Below are 15778 nucleotides of genomic sequence, written 5' to 3'. Positions count from 1 at the left end.
AGAGAGGAAATGAGGGAGAGGAGGGAGAGATTGTGAGAAATGAGGGAGGGAGAGAGAGAGAGAGAGAGAGAGGGAGGGAGAGAGAAATGAGGGAGAGAGAGAAATGAGGGAGAGAGAGAGAGGAGGGAGAGAGAGAGAGGAGGGAGAGAGAGAGAGGAGGGAGAGAGAGAAAAGAGAGAAAGGAGAGAGTAAAGAGAGAAAGGAGAGAGTAAAGAGAGAAAGGAGAGAGTAAAGAGAGAAAGGAGAGAGTAAAGAGAGAAAGGAGAGAGTAAAGAGGGAGAGAAAGAGAAATGAGAGTTAAAGAGAGAAAGGAGAGAGTAAGCGGAGAGTAGAGAAGGAGAGAGGAGAGAGAAAGGAGGGAGGGAGAGAAAGATGAGAGAGAGAGACTGAGGAGAGTAAAGAGAGAAAGGAGAAGGGAGTTAAAATGAGGTGATGAGAAAGGAGAGAGAGAGATGTAAAATGAGGGAGAGAAAGGAGAGAGTAAAGAGAGAAAGGAGAGAGTAAAGAGAGAAAGGAGAGAGTAAAGAGAGAAAGGAGAGAGTAAAGAGAGAAAGGAGAGAGTAAAGAGAGAAAGGAGAGAGTAAAGAGAGAAAGGAGAGAGTAAAGAGAGAAAGGAGAGAGTAAAGAGAGAAAGGAGAGAGTAAAGAGAGAAAGGAGAGAGTATGGAGCAGAAATGGAGAGGTAAAGAAGGGAAGGAGGAGGAGTAAAGAGAGAAAGGAGAGGAGAGAGTACGAGGCAGGAAAGGAGTGAAAAAGAGTAAAGAGAGAGGAAGGATGAGAAAGGGAGAGTTAATTGAGAGAAGAAAGGAGAGAGAGTAAAGAGAGTGAAATGGAGAGAAAGGAGAGGAGTAAGAAAAGAGGAAAAGGATGAGAGTAGGAGAGAGAAAGGAGAGAGTAAAGAGAGAAAGGAGAGAGTTAAAAGAGGAATAGGAAGAGACTCTGCGCAGAGAGTAAGAGAGAAGGAGGAGAGTAAGAGTAAAAGAGAGAATGTGATAAGGAGAGGAAAGAGAAGTAAGAGAGAGGAAGAGAGAGAGTAACGAGAGACCTTAGTCTCTCTGAGAAGATCTACATGAATGATGAGTGCAGAGAATGAGGAGAGACATATAGACCTTCTCTATTACATGATCTCCCTTATCGTAGATATGCGATACCTCGATACAGTTCGATATACCATAGCGAAATTCTCTCTACACTCTTCCTTCGATCTCTAGATTAAACTGATACAATGTCTTTAGGTAAAGAGGAGAAAGCGACGAGAGTAAAGAGAGAAAGAGAGAGAGTACAAGAGGAGAAAGGAGAGAGTAAGAGAGATAGTGAAGAGAGTAAAGAGGAGAATTCTAATAGAGGAGAGAGTAATTCGAGTAGAGCGAGAGAGAGGAGAGAGAAGAGAAAAGAGAGAAGAGGTAAGAGAGAAAGGATGAGAGAGTAAATGAGAGAGAACGAAAGGGAGAGAGAAGAGAGAGATGAGTAGGAGAGAGTAAAGATGGAGAAAGGGATGAGTGAGAGCAGGGCAAAATAACCCCACCACAACCGTTGTGTGGTGGTTGTGTGTTTTAGCTTTCCAACTACAAAAAAATTCAATATCCCCAACACCTTCTGAAACTAAACCGACTGCAGACCAAAAATACCCATATGGGACAGCGGAGATATCAGTCCCCAGCCCCTAAAAGTGCACACACTAATTTTCCTGCACACTAATTCTTGTTCAGGTGAAAACATGGATAACCTATCCCCAACACTCCAATAGCGATCCAAGAACATCTTTTCAACATTTAAAGTCTCAGTGTAAAAGATAAATAACCTGTAGATTCCCAAAAATAAATCGATGTTTTTATGCGGATTAAACTTAAAAGACTAAATAGTCCCCTTCTTTTAGGGGCTAGTGTGCAAAACTAAAAAAAAAAAAAATCGACACAGTACCGTCGACAGATCCAGAAACCCGGTGTTGATGTTGATCTGGTCAACTGTTTTCCGGCCGAAGCCACTGGGTCGACTTTTGACGGCAGATCTGGCGAGAGATGGAGAGACGTTTTAGAATTTTAAGATCGGGGAAAAAGGGGAAATTTTGGGGGAAACCTGGGGGGAAACCTGGGGGGAAATGGGGCAAATTCGGATAATATTGCTGATAAAAAAGGGGGAAACTCGGATAATATGGGGATAAAAAAGGGAGAAACTCGGAAAATATGGAGATAAAAAAGGGAGAAACTCGGAAAATATGGGGATAAAAAAGGGGGAAACTCGGAAAATATGGGGATAAAAAAGGGGGAAACTCGGAAAATATGGAGATAAAAAAGGGGAAAATTCGGAAAATATGGGGGGAAGAAGGGGAAAATTCGGAAAATATGGGGGGAAGAAGGGGAAAATTCGGAAAATATGGGGGGAAGGGGAAAATTCGGAAAATATGGGGGGAAGGGGAAAATTCGGAAAATATGGGGGGAAGGGGAAAATTCGGAAAATATGGGGGGAAGAAGGGGAAAATTCGGAAAATATGGGGGGAAGAAGGGGAAAATTCGGAAAATATGGGGGGAAGGGGAAAATTCGGAAAATATTTAAATAACGGGGGACCAAGAAGGGGAAAAAACTCTGAAAATATGGGGGGGAAGAATGGGAGGAATTCGGAAACTCGGAAAAATATGGGTGGGGAAGGGGGAAATCGGAAAATTGCGGGGGGAAAAGGGGGAAGACCGGAAAAATATGGGGGGAAGGGAAAAATTCGGAAAATATGGGGGGAAGACGGGAGGAGGGTGGAGTGAGGGAAGGAAGGAAAATTCCCCGGAATACTATGCGAGAGGGGGGAAGGGGGGAGCACCCCAGGAAACTCTCGGAACATTATGGTACGGGGGGCCCGACAGGGGAAATTCGGAAAATATGGGGGGAAGAAGGGGAAAATTCGGAAAATATCGGCCTGGTTTAAACCCCTTCTATTATTTGGGGTGAGGGGGGGGATGCCGCACGTGAAACTCCCGGGAAAAATATGGCGGGGGGGATTGGCGCGGAGGGAATACCCCTCCAGTGTTATAAACGTCGTATGTCCATGACAGAAAATATGGGGAGAAGGGGGAAATTCGGAAAAAATAGGGGTGGGGGGGAAGGGGGGGAGGAAACTCGGAAAATATGGTGGTGGGGAAAGGGGGAGCAAGGGAAACCAAAAAAATCGGGACAATTATGGTGGCTGGGTAGTGGGGGACCTCCAGGAAAAAAATATTCGGGGGGGAAGGGGAGGCAGGAAGGGGAGGGGAAGGAAACTCGGGAAAATTATGGGGTGGCCTTGGGAAGGGTGGGAAAGTTTCGGTAAGGGGGAGGGGAAAATTCGGAAAATATGGGGGGAAGAAGGGGGAAACTCGGAAAATATGGGGGGGAAGGGGGAAACTCGGAAAATATGGGGGGGGAAGGGGGAAACTCGGAAAATATGGGGGGGAAGGGGGAAACTCGGAAAATATGGGGGGGAAGGGGGGAACTCGGAAAATATGGGGGGGAAGGGGGAAACTCGGAAAATATGGGGGGGAAGGGGGAAACTCGGAAAATATGGGGGGGAAGGGGGGAAGGGGGAAACTCGGAAAATATGGGGGGGAAGGGGGAAACTCGGAAGATATGGGGGGGAAGGGGGGAACTCGGAAAATATGGGGGGGAAGGGGGAATATCGCGGAATATTATGGGGGGGTTGGGGGAACTAGGATATTTGGGGGGGGAAGGGGTACGCGGATAATGTTGGGGTGGGTGGGGGGAACTCGGTTTAATCGGGGGGGTTGGGGGATACGCGGTGTTTTGTGGGGGGGGGGGTTTGGGGTTATCGCATGGATATTTGTGGGGGGATTTTGTAAACTTTTTTTTTTAGTAACTATGCGGTTGTGGGGAGGGCGGGCCATGGCAACCGGTAGCAAGACCAGGACTGGAGGACAGGAGGCCACGCAAGTTCGCACAGAAACGGCCATGGCAGGAATGTAAGGCAAAGCCAGTTAGCCGACCAGGAATGGAAGGCCAGGAAAGGAAAAAAGTTCGACACGCACCGGCATGGCCGGGGCCTGGAGGCACGCAAGTTCGCAACGAACAGGACTGGACGGCCGAACGTTCGAAACACGGGGGCCTGGCCGGACTGGACGGAAGACAGTTTCGCACGGACTGGACGAAAGCCCGTTAGTAAGACCAGGACTGGACAGGACCGGTTCGCCAGGCATGGAAGGAAGAAAGTTCGCAAAGAACCGGCCTGGAGGCAATGGCAGGACACGCCACGTTCGACCGACACGGCACTGGAAGGACAGCCAGTTAGAAAGGCATGGAGGAATGGACGAAAGACGTTACGGAAAGACAAGGACTGGACGCCCGACCACGTTACGCCAGACCTCGGCCTGGCTAGGCCCGCACGTTGTGCACCGCCCCGGAATGGCCGGACTGGACGGAAAGACACGTTCGCCAAGCCCAGGCATGGAGGTACATGGCCGTAAAGACACGTTAGACAGGTATGGACGTCCAAGCAAAATTAGACCGACAAGGAATTGGCCGGACTGGCGGTCAGCAACAGTTAGAAAGAAAAGGGACTGGCCGGAACGACCGTTCGCCAGCAACAGTAATGGCAGGCACTGGAAGGCACGCCAAGTTAGCCAGCAAGGCACTCGCAGGGGAACACAAGCAGTTCGACAGAAATAGGCACATGGAAGGAACTGGCCGGACAGCTCGATAGACCGCCACGGACATTGACAGGCCCGCCCGTTGCAAGGCATGGACGTCAAGCCCGTTCGAAGCCCCGGACTGGAAGGCAAGAAAAGTTAGACAGAAAAGGAATGGAAGGACTGGCCGGCCAGCGTTAGACAGAAAAGGCTATGTCGGCCTGGCCGGCCAGACATTCGACAGGAATTGGCAGGAACGACAAGTATAGAAAGACCAGGGACAGGACGGCAATGACCGATTAGCCCGGCAACGGCCTGGCAGGACTGGGCAGGCCGAAAGTTAGCCCGACCCAGGCTGGACAAGGCACGACAAGTTCAGCCAGCCCACGGCATGGCCGGCAAGAAAGTCAGAAAGGGAAAGGAAGGACAGCACGTTCGCCTCCGCCCGGCAATGGACAGGACATGGCAGGCACGACCGTTCGGACCGAACAGGCATGGCACCGGCCCGGACAGAACGACAAGAACCGGAACGGAAGGCAGCAACAGTTCCGCAACGCCCCGGCCTTGAAGGATGGACGACACGACAAGTTCGAAAGACCCGGAATGGACGGACAGAACGGTGCGAACAGCACCGGACTGGACGGCCTGGCCGGCCCTGCAAGTTTAGAACGAAAAGTACTGGAAGTAAACGACAGTTAAGCCCGCCCCCGGCCTGGCAGGATGGCGGGACCGAACAGGACTGGCCGGCATGGAAGGACCGCACAGTTAGAAAGCCAGGGACTGGAAGGCAATGGCAGGGCAAGACCAGGCATGGCAGGCACAGTCGGAAAGAAAGTTCGCCAGGCATCCGGCAATGGCCGGGGGCCCGAAAAGTTCGCCCGACAACCAGGGGGGACTGGACGGCCAGACAGAATTAGCCCTGGAAATGGGCAGGGCAAGCACGTTCAGCACGCCCTCAAGGACTGGACTGGCCTGGACCAACACCCCTCCCGCACGATCGCCCCAGCACAGGACTGGCAGGCCTGGAAGGACCAGCAAGTTCGAAAGACAAGGACTGGCCGGCCTGACGGGACCGCAACCGTTAGCCCGCCCGGACTGGCAGGCACGAAGTTCGAAAGCAAGGGGGAATTGGGGGGAAGGACTGGACGGAAAGCAAGGGTTAGCCCGGCCATGGGCCGGGACCGCACAGTTAGCCAAGACAAAGGACTGGCAGGACAGCCAGTTAGACAGCCATCCGGATGGACGGCAATGGCCGGCCAGCCCGGTTAGACCGGCATGGAAATGGCCGGCCTGGCCGGCCACGCAACGTTAGCCAAGCACCGGACCTGGGCACGGACACGCCCGTTAAGCAACGCCAGGCCTGACGGGCCACCGAAATTTCGGCAGACCAGGCTGTCCGGCCAGGCCGGCCCTCCCTTTAGAAAGACCGGCCTGGCCGGCCTGGCCAGGCCGCCAGTTAGAAAGACAAGGACTGGCCGGCACCGACAGTTGGGCCGACCCGGAATGGAAGGAATGAAGGCCACGCCCGTTCGGGCCCCGACGGCCTGGAAGGAAGGCAAGTTAAGAACGGCATGGAAGGCCGTCAGTTAGCACGCCCGGACTGGCCGGCCTGGCCGGAAAGAAGTTAGAACGCAGACCGGCCAGGCACGGCAAAGCCCGTCGCACGACCAGGACTGGAGGCCGCACGTTCGAACCGAAAGGGATGGCAGGCCTGGCGGCACGACAGTTAGACAGCCCCAGGCCATGTCCAGGCAGCACGTTCAGAACGACCCGGCTTCTGGCCGGCCATGCCGGCCACGCCCGTTCGACACCCTCCCTAACTCCCTCCCCTTCCATTCCTTCCATTCCTTCCCTCCCTCACTCCCTCCCCTCCCTTCCGTCCCTCCCTCTTCCCTCCCTTCCATTCCTTCCCTCCCTAACTCCCTCCCCTTCCATTCCTTCCCTCCCTAACTCCCTCCCCTTCCATTCCTTCCCTCCCTAACTCCCTCCCCTTCCATTCCTTCCCTCCCTAACTCCCTCCCCTTCCCTTCCTTCCCTCCCCTTCCATTCCTTCCATTCCTTCCCTCCCTAACTCCCTCCCCTTCCATTCCTTCCCTCCCTAACTCCCTCCCCTTCCATTCCTTCCCTCCCTAACTCCCTCCCCTTCCATTCCTTCCCTCCCTAACTCCCTCCCCTTCCATTCCTTCCATTCCTTCCCTCCCTAACTCCCTCCCCTTCCATTCCTTCCCTCCCTAACTCCCTCCCCTTCCATTCCTTCCATTCCTTCCCTCCCTAACTCCCTCCCCTTCCATTCCTTCCCTCCCTAACTCCCTCCCCTTCCATTCCTTCCCTCCCTCCCTCCCTCCCCTTCCATTCCTTCCCTCCCTAACTCCCTCCCCTTCCATTCCTTCCCTCCCTAACTCCCTCCCCTTCCATTCCTTCCCTCCCTAACTCCCTCCCCTTCCATTCCTTCCCTCCCTAACTCCCTCCCCTTCCATTCCTTCCCTCCCTAACTCCCTCCCCTTCCCCTTTCCTTTCCCTTCCTTTTCCCCCCCTTCTTTTTTCCCTTCCCCTCCTTCCTTCCCTCCCTCCCCCCTTTCCCTTTTCCCCCCCCTCCTTCCCATCCTGTCCCTCCCTCCCTCCATTCCCTCCCCTCCTCTCTCCCTCCCTCCCTCCCTAACTCCCTCCCCTCAGATCCTACCTCGTGAAAGGTAGGCATCTACTTTTCCCCGTCTGCGGGTCGTAGTTGGAGATAAAAGGGTCGTTTCGAGGTATGGGTATAGGCACGCAACCTGGATTGACCCAGGAATTGCAGTCCTTGCAATCAAGTGGTTTGCCGTCGTGGCCTGCGAGAATATTAAAAAGAACGATTATATAATAATAATAATAATAAAAAAACAACAACATTTATCCAAATAATGTACAAGAGGTTACGTTCCTTCCCCTGCAAAAATAAAAAGTGAAAGGTAAAAATTAATAAAACTAAGATCAACAAACAAAAGAGATAAAACTAATGTAAAACAGGATTCAAAATGTACCAATAAAACACAAAGAAAAAACCCTGACCTTCAACAACGGGCGTGAGGACGAAGTCATGGTCAATAAACTGCCCGATTTGCATGAACATGATATTGTTCTCAGTGGGTTTGGCTTGCGGCAGTCTCCTCATGGCCAGACTGACCTCACGGGGGTTGGGGAGCAAGCCACCCGATACGGAGTTGATCTTGAAGAAGGCGTCGTCTGTAGGGAGTGGAGCAGAGTTGAGAAAGGTGGAGAGGTGGAGAGGTGAGGGGGAGGAGAAGGGTGGAGACGAGGTGTGGAAATGTGAGGGGGAGAAGGGTGGAGACGAGGTGTGGAAATGTGAGGGGGAGGAGAAGGGTGGAAAGGTGAAGGGGAGAAGGGTGGAGAGGTGAAGGGATAAGGTGGAGTGGTAAGGGAGAAGGTGAGAGTGAGTTAGGTCGGAGGTTGGTATGGAAGAGGGCTTGTGGATGTAGGAGGGAGATGGTCAGAGGGTGAAAAAGTGAGGAGAGTTCAGAGGGGTGGATGAAGATAGGAGAGGGTCAGAGGGGTGGAAGAAAGGTGAAGGAGAGGAGAGGAGAGAGAGAGAGGTAGTAAAGTATAAAATCAAATCTGAGAAGGATATGCATGTGTAATGCTACACTATATGCTAACACACTAATCAATATGTGCCTCTTTATATTTACAAATACAAAACAAATGATCAAAAAGATTAAAGAATGACATCCTAGAAAATCACTTTAGTCACCCTCACAAAGTTAGGCAAAATAAGCCCCGCCCCTTCCTCCCCATCTAGCCAATCAAGTCCATCACATTCACTCGTCCGTCTTGTGTCCAACAAGAAACAAGCTTGTGATTGGGCGCAGACATACAGAGGGAATAACCAATGACTTCGTATCAGTGACTTTAGATTATTGAACCCAATAGATACAATAATTGGGCATCACTCACGCAATACAGGTGGCAGAATCCTGGGCATAGGCTGATTAACGGCACCAAATTCGGGGAAGTGCAGGTTATTGCAACGGCCGTTGTGGTTGCGGTATTTTTCCGTCGGACGGCACGGGCCCTGATAGTCGGTGCTGTAGGTGAGGCTTGCGTGTGAGGTAAGTGCGATTTTTTGTAGATTGGCTGATTGACTGACAGAACGACTCAAACAGCAAGAACAAGAGAGAGAGAGAGAGAGAGAGAGAGAGAGAGAGAGAGAGAGAGAGAGAGAGAGAGAGAGAGAGAGAGAGAGAGAGAGAGAGAGAGAGAGAGAGAGAGAGAGAGAGAGAGAGAGAGAGAGAGAGAGAGAGAGAGAGAGAGAGAGAGAGAGAGAGAGAGAGAGAGAGAGAGAGAGAGAGAGAGAGAGAGAGAGAGAGAGAGAGAGAGAGAGAGAGAGAGAGAGAGAGAGAGAGAGAGAGAGAGAGAGAGAGAGAGAGAGAGAGAGAGAGAGAGAGAGAGAGAGAGAGAGAGAGAGAGAGAGAGAGAGAGAGAGAGAGAGAGAGAGAGAGAGAGAGAGAGAGAGAGAGAGAGAGAGAGAGAGAGAGAGAGAGAGAGAGAGAGAGAGAGAGAGAGAGAGAGAGAGAGAGAGAGAGAGAGAGAGAGAGAGAGAGAGAGAGAGAGAGAGAGAGAGAGAGAGAGAGAGAGAGAGAGAGAGAGAGAGAGAGAGAGAGAGAGAGAGAGAGAGAGAGAGAGAGAGAGAGAGAGAGAGAGAGAGAGAGAGAGAGAGAGAGAGAGAGAGAGAGAGAGAGAGAGAGAGAGAGAGAGAGAGAGAGAGAGAGAGAGAGAGAGAGAGAGAGAGAGAGAGAGAGAGAGAGAGAGAGAGAGAGAGAGAGAGAGAGAGAGAGAGAGAGAGAGAGAGAGAGAGAGAGAGAGAGAGAGAGAGAGAGAGAGAGAGAGAGAGAGAGAGAGAGAGAGAGAGAGAGAGAGAGAGAGAGAGAGAGAGAGAGAGAGAGAGAGAGAGAGAGAGAGAGAGAGAGAGAGAGAGAGAGAGAGAGAGAGAGAGAGAGAGAGAGAGAGAGAGAGAGAGAGAGAGAGAGAGAGAGAGAGAGAGAGAGAGAGAGAGAGAGAGAGAGAGAGAGAGAGAGAGAGAGAGAGAGAGAGAGAGAGAGACAGAGAGAGATAGAGACAGAGAGAGATAGAAAGAGAGGGAGCGAAAGAGAGAGAGAGAGAGAGAGAGAGAGAGAGAGAGAGAGAGAGAGAGAGAGAGAGAGAGAGAGAGAGAGAGAGAGAGAGAGAGAGAGAGAGAGAGAGAGAGAGAGAGAGAGAGAGAGAGAGAGAGAGAGAGAGAGAGAGAGAGAGAGAGAGAGAGAGAGAGAGAGAGAGAGAGAGAGAGAGAGAGAGAGAGAGAGAGAGAGAGAGAGAGAGAGAGAGAGAGAGAGAGAGAGAGAGAGAGAGAGAGAGAGAGAGAGAGAGAGAGAGAGAGAGAGAGAGAGAGAGAGAGAGAGAGAGAGAGAGAGAGAGAGAGAGAGAGAGAGAGAGAGAGAGAGAGAGAGAGAGAGAGAGAGAGAGAGAGAGAGAGAGAGAGAGAGAGAGAGAGAGAGAGAGAGAGAGAGAGAGAGAGAGAGAGATAGAGAGAGAGAGAGAGAGAGAGAGAGAGAGAGAGAGAGAGAGAGAGAGAGAGAGAGAGAGAGAGAGAGAGAGAGAGAGAGAGAGAGAGAGAGAGAGAGAGAGAGAGAGAGAGAGAGAGAGAGAGAGAGAGAGAGAGAGAGAGAGAGAGAGAGAGAGAGAGAGAGAGAGAGAGAGAGAGAGAGAGAGAGAGAGAGAGAGAGAGAGAGAGAGAGAGAGAGAGAGAGAGAGAGAGAGAGAGAGAGAGAGAGAGAGAGAGAGAGAGAGAGAGAGAGAGAGAGAGAGAGAGAGAGAGAGAGAGAGAGAGAGAGAGAGAGAGAGAGAGAGAGAGAGAGAGAGAGAGAGAGAGAGAGAGATAGAGAGAGAGAGAGGGACAGGGAGAGAGAGAGAGAGAGAGAGAGAGAGAGAGAGAGAGAGAGAGAGAGAGAGAGAGAGAGAGAGAGAGAGAGAGAGAGAGAGAGAGAGAGAGAGAGAGAGAGAGAGAGAGAGAGAGAGAGAGAGAGAGAGAGAGAGAGAGAGAGAGAGAGAGAGAGAGAGAGAGAGAGAGAGAGAGAGAGAGAGAGAGAGAGAGAGAGAGAGAGAGAGAGAGAGAGAGAGAGAGAGAGAGAGAGAGAGAGAGAGAGAGAGAGAGAGAGAGAGAGAGAGAGAGAGAGAGAGAGAGAGAGAGAGAGAGAGAGAGAGAGAGAGAGAGAGAGAGAGAGAGAGAGAGAGAGAGAGAGAGAGAGAGAGAGAGAGAGAGAGAGAGAGAGAGAGAGAGAGAGAGAGAGAGAGAGAGAGAGAGAGAGGCATTCCCTAGACTGACGAAAATCAGATCAGTGCTGATTGGTAGAAGGTTGGGAAAATATTGCAAGGTTTTTAAGGGGTACCAATGCCACAAAACTTTGCATAGTGATAACTTCATTTATTTAAAAAGGTTATACACTTAATGTTTTTGAAGATATTCATATACTTAAGTTCTTGGATTCTCAATGCATTAAATACCAAATGGCTCTGATATCAGATCATGACGAATACTTTATATATATATTATATATCAAATTATGTAGATAAAAAAAGTTAAAAACAATCATGTTAAAATAATTAATGAAATACATGACTATGTTTAAATGAAATGCACTGAATCGTTGAAAGATATGGAACAGCTGATCATAGAATAAATATTCAAATGCCCTTTTTCACTATAGAATGGTAACCTGCCATTTTGTTTTAAATATGTGATCTCTACTTACAAATAAATGTGCACATTTTTTTAAATACAATTTCAGTGACCTAAAAGATCTTTGCATAACAATGGCCAGAGAATTCTTAAAAGCTCAGTCTTACCAGAATATATAGAATATGGTGACCTAACTTAACCTTGCGATAATTATTTAAGCCTAGTAGTATTTTGTGTGTTATTCATAACCCATTACATTAAGTTCTAACTTTCTACTTTGCATAACTATCTACACATGGTTCATTTCACCTACCTTCATAGGATGGTCGGATAGTATTTAGCGGGAGTGCATTTAGCGGGAGTGTATTTAGCGGGAGATTTAGCGGTAGAATATTTTCCTGAAGAATGCCAGACTGAATGCCGCTTAACTGAGGCTGGTTTCCATGATGAGACTCCAAAATCACAGGTCGAACACTGGCCTGGTCATCTCTCTGAACGTTGGGAGCCGCGGCCAAGGAGCACCCACTTGACAACAGCTGCAGAGGTTTTAAAGAATATGCCTTTGGGTAAACCTCGGAGCAATTGTGGGCAGGTTTAACATACGCCGATGAATAAGTTTGGGGTAAATTTTCCGAATAGCGCCGCGTTACTAGATATAACAAAAGTGGTATCGATGGATTCCTCTCACTCTGTACTATCCGTATATAGTCGACTTTATCCGCGATTCCACCCCTATGTCCCACAATCTGGGTCCTGATAATAGGGGAGGGTGAAGTAGATCAGGAAATTGCAGGTAAAATATGAATTCCGGGCATATTTGGTATGCAAAATCTTGACCCAATTACCTACCTAACTTTGCCTAGTTTTGAAGTCAGCCCTAGCCAAGGGGGGTATGCCCCCTTGGACCCCGCTATTCAAGGCACTTTGTAATACCTATGATACATAATTAATTCTGTAGATGATGCCACCGCGACCACGAATAATCCTCACACTGTGCCATGATGATAGCAACTGATACTTTGTCTCATATATTCGGTAATTTTTCCAAATAACGCCACGGTTCTAAATACAACAAAAGTGGTAGCAATGGATTCCTCTAAATCTCTACTATTCATAAACAGTGGAGTTAATGCGCGATTCCACCACCTGGACCCCACAATCTGGATCCCGATAGTAGGGGAGGGCATGAAGTAGATCAGGGAAATTGCGGGGTAAAATGTGAATTTCGGGCATATTTCATATGCAAAATTTTAACCCAGTTACCTACCTAACTTTGCATAGTTTTCAAGTTAGCCCTAGCAAGGCTAAGTTAGGTAAGTAATTGGATTAAGATTTTGCTTATGAAATATCACGAGGTAGCAGGAAGTGCCTTATATAAAGGGACCCAGATAGTGGGGTCCAGGGGTGGAATCGGGCATTATATTCACTAAATATGAATAGTAGAAGTGGAGAGGAACCCATCGATACCACTCTTGTAGGATTTAGTAACGCGGTGGTCATTTGGAAAATTTACCTATGGCACAAATGTATCTTAGTTTCATCATATATTGTCTACTGTGAAATGAAAATATCAAAGATGCAGTTTCTTCATGATTTACTCACCCACATGGTGTGCCGTGTGCACAGCAATCTAGGCACGAAGAGATTTTTTGAGGAATTTTTGAATGCTCGGTTTTCGGGGTATTTTTGTCTACAAGATCCTAACCCATCGACAAACCTCACTTTTAGTTTCGAAGTAAGCCCTAGCCAAGGGGGGTTCGTCCCTACCTCCCCTGGAGCCCCCCCCCCCCTCTTTTTCGTGCTACTTAACATTATTTTCGGGAGTTGCAGGGACTTACACTGTTTGCCCTTTTTCTTAAATTATTATTTTATTTACTTTATCTTTTACTATTTTCTATAACGTAGTGGTATTTCTTTAAAGTAAAGCCGAAACGGTTCCCCACACTCTTTGCCAACTAATTTGTCACAGACCATGACGCATGACAAATAATCAAAACAATTCTGGGAATTGTCTGCAAACACACTCAGTATGCAAGCCCGAAATTAAAATCGGAACACTTTTATTGCACAGAGTCCCGGTCTCCCGCCATGTTGATGGAACAGACACTAGGTCACGCCTCTTATTTTTACCTTTGAATATATATCGACATACGATATATATCTAGAAATATGCTAGAAAACTAATTAAAAGAAGTTTGATTATTACTTTTCCTTATGGACATACAAACTGTATGATAAAGAGTGCTGGGTTAATGAACGATATTCATAGGCGAGGTTCTAAGGTAATTGGATAATCGTATTTTTTCAAGTTTTTCTATCTATATTAGGTTAAATGGATATAAGATAGTGCGCTCACCTATTCAGTCGCACTATATTACTACATCTAATACTTCCTATATTTTTATATACTTGATATGTGGATGTTTAATTGTAAATAATTCCTACCATTGTGAAATACACGTCCATTATTTAGAAAGAAAAAAAAATATCAGCAGCAAAAAAAACAAAAATACAATTCCCTTTTCAGAACTTACCATGGCGAAGAGACATATCTTTAATATGGTCGTGCGAATCATTCTAGTTTCCTTAATTATGCTACAGGTCCTACCCTTCCTGTGGTCAACCGGTGACTGACACGTTCGACGGTGCAAAAGCTTCATTTATTCAAACTTTCGAAGCTTCGAATTCCATGGACTGTGTGAATAGAACTCGCGAGTGAACCTGCTAATCAAAGATTATTAAATAAGACGGGTAAGTCCAAGACAAAAACTGTAATAATACTAACTGGGACCTCTGAGTAGTCCATGACGTTATAACGTAGTCCGACTAAGAGATGTCGCTACAATCAACCGTCGATGACGTCATATGTTTACATTCTCACAAAAAACGTGACAGCACAGCAGACGAACTTCAGAGCGCGCATATCATAATGGTTGGGAAGTCATATCCGTGTGTTGTATGCAAAAGGCGATAAGATACACATACTTCACATCATTTTCGTAGATTTCCAAAAGACAAAGAAAGGTATTTTACTTAATTATGTTGTAAAGTGTGGTCAAGTGAGATATTGTATTAAATCAACTTGACGAAATTCTAACCGCTGAAGCTACAGTTCCCGTGTGGCACATTTCAGGTGTCTGTTATGGCTAAATATATTGCATATCCCAAGCCTCCACGAAAAAAAACACATTCAGCTGAATAGAAGCTTCCGCGTGTGCAGTCACCATTTCTCCGCCTCTCAATATTGCAACACCTCATCAGCTAAACTATTAAGCACTGCTTGCCCTGACCAAAATTTAGAAGGTAAGACAAAAAAAAACAAAATATATATTTTAATGTATCGGTAGGATTAACTTGTGAATTATATTTTAATGCATTTTTAGATATGAGAAATGTAATTTATGTGATTTTTAAGTACAATGTTATAAACATAGAGTTGCAATTTTATAATGTATTTGGCCTCAGGAATTGGTTCATTGGGAGAGGCTGGCCAGTCTGCAATTTCTAATGAGGACAAATTAGATGGTATAGTAATTTTATTGCTTTTATGTGACAAATAAAATGATGATACAATTTGCACTATAATAGTAACTGATAAATGTTATTGATTTTGCATAATACATCCACAGGTGTTTAATATTAATTAGTCTCAAGTATTTGTATCTGTTCATTTGCTACCAAATCCCCAAGTTCTGGTTAAAATTTAGAAGAGGGATCTGAGAGGCTCTGCCCCAACATGTTTCTAGTCCTTAACACACATATTGGTGCCAAATACTAATTACATATTTTATTTGTTTCATTCATGTCTGCATAATATAATGCATACCATTGTGTGCAATTTTTCCTTTTGATCATGATACAAAACTGTCCATGTCTTTTTTCAAAATAAATATTGGCATAGAAATGTACAGGATTGAAAGTAAAATATTACATAAAGATATAAACTTTAAGTTCACAGTCATATAGTATATGTTGTTGGTGTACAAGTTTGTTGGTAGGTTTATTGGTTTCAACCTGAATCTCTGCGGAAAAAAAATCTTGTTTGTAGGGATTGAGTAAATAGCTGTTTCTACTCATTTTTTTTATTATTAGCTGAATTTCGGGAATTTGAGTTACTCTTAAGAATTACTGTTAATTATACTGTGACAAAAATGTTCAGAACTTTAGTAATTATTATTTTGCTAATAGTATTGATTATATATGATTTGAATAATAAGTAACTACAAAGCATTTTTTGTTTCTGTTTTTGTGTGAGCTAGGTTTTTCTTTGTGTGTGTTTGTGCTTGCTATTACAAAATTAGCATGTCATTTTATGCTTTTTGTTTGCAGTTTCAGGTTTATGTTTACATGAAATGTAGCATAATGTTTGTTTCTCGTTTTCATTTATATACCTTGGCTACTGTGTTTGCATCTTTTGTGCTGAATTATTATTATTTTGTTGTCTGATTATTTTCTCTCTAATGTTATGT

At 46.8% G+C, this 15778-nt stretch overlaps 2 protein-coding genes across 2 annotated transcripts in view; both read right to left on the bottom strand.

The window, feature by feature from the left end:
- LOC122243517 (chorion peroxidase) overlaps positions 1-8714 on the bottom strand; it is a 28340-nt gene extending 19626 nt beyond the window's left edge. Inside the window, exons 1-4 of the mRNA XM_086530775.1 lie at positions 8552-8714; positions 7649-7822; positions 7284-7428; positions 1920-2007 (exon numbers count right to left, since the gene is read on the bottom strand). Of these exons, the coding sequence (XP_086386901.1) occupies positions 1920-2007; positions 7284-7428; positions 7649-7822; positions 8552-8579 (435 nt within the window). The 5' untranslated portion in view covers positions 8580-8714. The remainder of the gene's footprint in view (positions 1-1919; positions 2008-7283; positions 7429-7648; positions 7823-8551) is intronic.
- A 2883-nt stretch (positions 8715-11597) lies between these two features.
- Positions 11598-14002, bottom strand: LOC122262080 (uncharacterized). The gene is made up of 2 exons (XM_086530776.1): positions 13844-14002; positions 11598-11845 (listed from the first exon to the last, which is right to left on the bottom strand). Exons 1-2 carry the CDS (start codon positions 13967-13969, stop codon positions 11615-11617), a joined length of 357 nt encoding a protein of 118 aa, XP_086386902.1. The 5' UTR covers positions 13970-14002; the 3' UTR covers positions 11598-11614.
- Positions 14003-15778: the final 1776 nt, after the last annotated feature.

This window comes from Penaeus japonicus, unplaced genomic scaffold (assembly GCF_977035675.1).
Source record: "Penaeus japonicus unplaced genomic scaffold, GWHDUDI00000001_assembly GWHDUDI00000034, whole genome shotgun sequence".
Classification (NCBI taxonomy): Eukaryota; Metazoa; Arthropoda; class Malacostraca; order Decapoda; family Penaeidae; genus Penaeus; species Penaeus japonicus.
Note: the sequence above shows the minus strand (reverse complement) of the source record. Positions and strands in the feature narration are given on the sequence as shown.

Excerpts from the sequence above, each read along its gene's own strand:
- LOC122262080 (XM_086530776.1), bottom strand. The coding sequence starts at position 13,969 with ATGAAGCTTTTGCACCGTCGAACGTGTCAGTCACCGGTTGACCACAGG. Across the intron at positions 11,846-13,843 it reads AGATATGTCTCTTCGCCATG|CTGTTGTCAAGTGGGTGCTC; the intron begins GTAAGTTCTGAA and ends AAACCTCTGCAG.